At 32.4% G+C, this 5,079-nt stretch overlaps 1 protein-coding gene across 1 annotated transcript; it reads right to left on the bottom strand.

Moving 5' to 3' along the window:
- Positions 1–214: 214 nt before the first annotated feature.
- Positions 215–4,622, bottom strand: LOC141453091 (uncharacterized). Its single transcript, XM_074125833.1, has 3 exons — positions 4,386–4,622; positions 678–964; positions 215–596 (listed from the first exon to the last, which is right to left on the bottom strand). Exons 1-3 carry the CDS (start codon positions 4,530–4,532, stop codon positions 470–472), a joined length of 561 nt encoding a protein of 186 aa, XP_073981934.1. The 5' UTR covers positions 4,533–4,622; the 3' UTR covers positions 215–469.
- Positions 4,623–5,079: the final 457 nt, after the last annotated feature.

Raw genomic sequence — 5,079 nt, 5'->3', positions numbered from 1 at the left:
GTAACCATTTAAATTCATAAATGTATGTATTCAAATATTTTGTGGGTTAAATTGTAACATGTAAAGAAGCAAAGGGAAATATCTCAATCCAATTGAAAGCTAAATCTTTTTCACTGAATTTATTATTTAAAATTACACCGCCCATTTAAAGGGAATTACTGGCCTAGTCCGATAGAACCAATATTTAAAATAAGAGCTATGTTTTGAATTTTCACTTCACACAAGTTTTAAAAGCTCTAAGTAAATTATTACTAATTTTTCTTTCAATAAAAGGAAATACTTGGATTTAATCTGGTAAGATAATTAAACTCTTTCCATAAATAGAGTGAAAAGTAGAGTGAATAGAAACACATTGCACCCAGAGAACATCAATTTAATTATTTTTTTTCAAATTAAACTGAATTATTACAATCAAAATATGTACATAATTTCTATACAAAAAAGAAACATATATTTTCTTCATATTTCATCATTTATTTCTTTGGTTGTTATTGCAACTATACTTCTGATGGCATGTTCCATATTTGCTGCCAAATTCTATTGCTTCTTGCATATCTTTGACAAGTTCATCATATTTTTCGTCGTAACCAATGATACTGCATCACAAAAATAAGATATACTAAATTATATTGCTCAAAAACTATATGTTTTATTTTATTTTCTACAAAATAACTTACTCAGAAAATATTTTCGATCCTTTTACTAAAAGTTTTGCTGCATTTAAATATTGTTTACTCTTTTTTGGTTCTTGACAAGCTATTCTGTACATACAACCATAGTCCTTTTCAGCGTCTCCCATCAAATAACTTGTGAGTAATAAAATTTCCTGTTCAGAGAGTAAAGGTTCATCTTGGACATCTAATGCTCTGCCTTTTCCATGGCCAGATCCCATGTAAGTCACTCCAAATAATAGACCTTTCAGCACTAATAATATGACTAAGTTGGTCAGATTTAGGCTTAGTACCTGTAAAATAGGCAATAATGTTAAATAATGTTTAATTGATACATTGGTAATTTTGTCTTTGTGGGTTGGCGGCATTGTGGCGTCAGTAATGCGGCTTGTAGCGTCTGTACAGCGTCATTGTTGTTGTTGTAGTTGTTGTTGTTGTTGTTGATGTGTACTGGGAGTTAGCGTCAAGTGTATATAGTACCTTGTGTAATAAAGTACAATTAAAATAAAAACTATAAAACATATAAGTGTTGTTTATTCGTAGCAGCTGCAGCAGAAACCTCGCAATTAAAAACATTAACAAGAAAACTTTTAACAGGTTATGGGCCCAGGCCGTTGTCCATCTTAAAAACTACTAAAGGAATATAAAGGTTAGTTGCACGTTGCTACATTAAAACCCGTAAAAATGAATCTATTAAACGAAGTGATAGAAATAGACAAATTGAAGAAACCCGAGGACTTCCAATGTTGGAAATTTAAAATAACAATTTTATTGAAGGCCAATGGGTTATATGGCATTGTGTCTGGGGAGGAAGCGTCACCTCCACAAGACCATAAGGACTATAATTTGTTTGTTCAGAGGGACGCAAAAGCGCAAAAACTTATTATCCTCTCAATAGACAAAATACCACTGACACATGTTATGACTTGCAATAACTCTAAAGAAATGTTCAAAAAACTAAAAGAAGTGTATGAGCGTGATTCAACGCAACAAAAATTCGATTTAATGCAAGAATTTTTTAACTTCAAGTTTAATAATAGCGTTGATATATCAACTAATATTAGCATTTTAGAAAACCTGGTTTTTCGGTTAAAAGCCCTGAATAATGAAATAAACGACAGCATGGTTATGTCAAAAATTTTAACTAGTCTTGACAGTAAATATAGACATTTTTGGAGTGCCTGGGAGAGTACCCCCAACGAGGAAAAAACACTGTCAAATTTAATCACAAGACTAGCAAATGAGGAGAAACGTTTTTCATGCTCAGAGGATGTTGCAGTAGCATTCAAAAGCGTGATTAACAATAAAACAAATCGTTCTTATTCAACACCGGTAAAATGTTTTAATTGTTCGAAACCAGGACACATATCTAAGTTTTGCTCCAATAGAAGGCAAAGTAAATTCTGTAAAATATGCAAAAAGAATAACCATGATGAAAAGAACTGCTATTTTAGAAAAAATAAACACCCTGAAAAACACGACATATCTTTTCTGGCTAATGAAACATCAAACTCCAAGTGGATATTGGATTCGGGATCCTCGAGTCACATGACAAATGATGAAAACATATTACAAAACGCGAGGAAGACAGAAAAGGAGATACAGTTAGCAGACAAGGATTCAAGACTAAAAGGTGTGAAGGAAGGGAATGTGAATTCCGTTTCTTGTGAGCTAAAAAATGTTATTTATGTACCTAATCTAGAAAATCTAATATCAGTTAATAAAATTACGCAGAACGGGGGAGTGGTAGTATTTAAGAAAGAGAGTGTAGAAGTTTTCAAAGATGATGAAATAGTGTTACAAGGAAAACGGAATTCCAGTGGCCTATACTCGGTAGATCTGGATATTAAGGAAAGAGTAGAAGCGAACTTTGCTGAGAATGTGAATCCCAGAACATGGCACAGACGTTTGGGACATAAAAGTCAGGAGTGTATTAATAAACTCAGTGGAATGGTGGATGGATTGAATTTAAAAAATGAAAGATCTCAGTTCGACTGCGAGACATGTATGCAAGCTAATTTAAATAAAATAATTTCTTTAGAAGATGAAGTAAAACAACAGTACGTAGAATTACGAGCGTCTAAAGATAAATTGCTAAAAAAGATTGAAGAAGAATCTTTGATAACTAATAAGTACATGAAAGGAAAAGGTGAATTAAAAACGGATGTTAAACCATTAGAAAATCATATTTTAGAATTGAATGAAGAAAAAAGAAATCTCGAATGTAAACTTAAAAAAATTCAAAGTGAATTACAGTATAATCAAGTTAGTGAGGATAAAATCCAGAGTGATATAATAACTGTACCAAATGGAAATTCGCCTGTTAAGGATAGAGAAATCACTGGGAAAAATAGAAAAGAGAGACGGAAGAAATTACTGCAATTACTTGCTGAGACGGAAAAATCGGAGAGAAATGTAGAGAAAAAGGAGAAGAAATTAAGACTTGCTGATGAAACAGAAAACATGCCTTTAGAAACTTATGCCAAAGAGCTAGAACAGCTGAGTGAAACCAGTGACAGAGAAGTCAAAGAAGAAGAAGAAGATACAGTAGGAGATGAAAAAAGTGCTACAACCTACCAAATGCCCAAAATTAAAGGATTAACACCTAAAAGAAAGAAAGAAGTGAGAAATCCGCGAGTAAGGTATAAAAATAAATAGCTTACTCAGACGCCGACTATGCGGGAGACCCTGAGACTCGTCGCTCAACAACTGGATTCGTGATATACTATGGAGGCGGGCCGGTTAGCTGGTGCTCGCGAAAGCAAAATATAGTGGCATTATCAAGTGCGGAAAGTGAATATATTAGTAGTGCCGAATGTTGTAAAGAGTTAATTTTTATAAAAGAACTCATAAATGAACTAACTGGTAAAAATTTGAATTGTACATTATTTATAGATAATAAAAGTGCTATTGATATAATAAAGAATGGTAACATAAATAAAAGATCAAAACACATAGATGTAAGATACCATTATATAAAAAGAAAAATATGACAACTGTGAAATTAATGTAAAACATTGTAGTTCGAATGATCAAGTCGCAGACATTTTCACAAAACCTTTAGGTGGAGTAAAATTCAATAAATTTAAAGACTTAATTGTTTCATAAATAAATGCATACCTGTTATAGATAAAGATAAAATTAGGGGGTGTGTTAAATAATGTTTAATTGATACATTGGTAATTTTGTCTTTGTGGGTTGGCGGCATTGTGGCGTCAGTAATGCGGCTTGTAGCGTCTGTACAGCGTCATTGTTGTTGTTGTAGTTGTTGTTGTTGTTGTTGATGTGTACTGGGAGTTAGCGTCAAGTGTATATAGTACCTTGTGTAATAAAGTACAATTAAAATAAAAACTATAAAACATATAAGTGTTGTTTATTCGTAGCAGCTGCAGCAGAAACCTCGCAATTAAAAACATTAACAAGAAAACTTTTAACAAATAAACACTTGGAAATAGGATAAGAGCTCTGACAAATTTAATGTTTAATTGGAGGGACCACAAATACAAAAAAGTTAAAGATGAAGGTAAAACCTTACAGGCGAATATAGAAAACTTGGGCCATAGACATTAAAACATTACAAAGAATGAGTAATTCTGATTGGAATAAAATTAAAGCTTGAGTTTTGGTAGGAGAGAGATTTGGAGGTAAGTAAGGGCTTTAAATTTAAGAAGCGAATGGAGAATTTTTCTTAAAAAGTAGTAACGGTTTGTTTACCTGGCTATTAGTCTCCGCCCTGCCGAGTAAAGCACTTGCTAAGTCTCCAATATCAATCCTTGGTGTTCTCTCTTTTTCATCTTCCAGACAGTAGGATGTCCCAATAAAGAACATGCATATATATAGAAATTTCCCAAATGTATGCATTTTTACTGCTATTTTTTAAGATCTTATACTCTACCAACAGAATTGAAAGTTAGATTTTTGTTTTTTTCAGAGATCTTCAAATAAATAAAAATTAAGTCACTCACTGATTACTACTGAAGTATAAGAAATGTCCTTAGGAGAAGATTTGCGAACGCTGACTGATAAGAATGGTTGACAAAACACAATATATATGTAAGTCTCGTCATCTAATATTCTATTCAATATATTTCACTTTCTTCCCTACCCTTCAATCATGAGCTTTTCCGTGTTTATTTCCGCTACCTTATCATCTTCAAGCAATCTTGTCAATGAAATGTTTTTTTTCATTATATTAAAGTTGATGTCAAACACGCGCGCAGTAACGAACGGAGAAGAGGACAGCATTGTTTTCATGCTAGAATTATTTATATATTTTTTTAAAATAGGCTATTGTTCTTCACTGTTCCACATGAGATTGTCGCCAATTTAGGAAGTGAAAATTTTTGTATTTCTTCAATTGTTACTGGTGTTAAAAGGAAAGTGAAAGAAATAATATTATAATTGGTTG

This window comes from Rhodnius prolixus, unplaced genomic scaffold, assembly GCF_049639745.1.
Source record: "Rhodnius prolixus isolate KJV_2025 unplaced genomic scaffold, Rpr scaffold_3, whole genome shotgun sequence".
Classification (NCBI taxonomy): domain Eukaryota; kingdom Metazoa; phylum Arthropoda; class Insecta; order Hemiptera; family Reduviidae; genus Rhodnius; species Rhodnius prolixus.
The sequence above is the reverse complement of the archived record's forward strand: the minus strand, read 5'-3'. Positions and strand labels throughout refer to the sequence as shown.

Coding starts and splice junctions, on each gene's coding strand:
- LOC141453091 (XM_074125833.1), bottom strand. CDS start 4,532: ATGCATACATTTGGGAAATTTCTATATATATGCATGTTCTTTATTGGG. Junction 965..4,385: donor GGGCGGAGACTAATAGCCAG/GTAAACAAACCG, acceptor CCTATTTTACAG/GTACTAAGCCTAAATCTGAC. Junction 597..677: donor GGATCGAAAATATTTTCTGA/GTAAGTTATTTT, acceptor TTTGTGATGCAG/TATCATTGGTTACGACGAAA.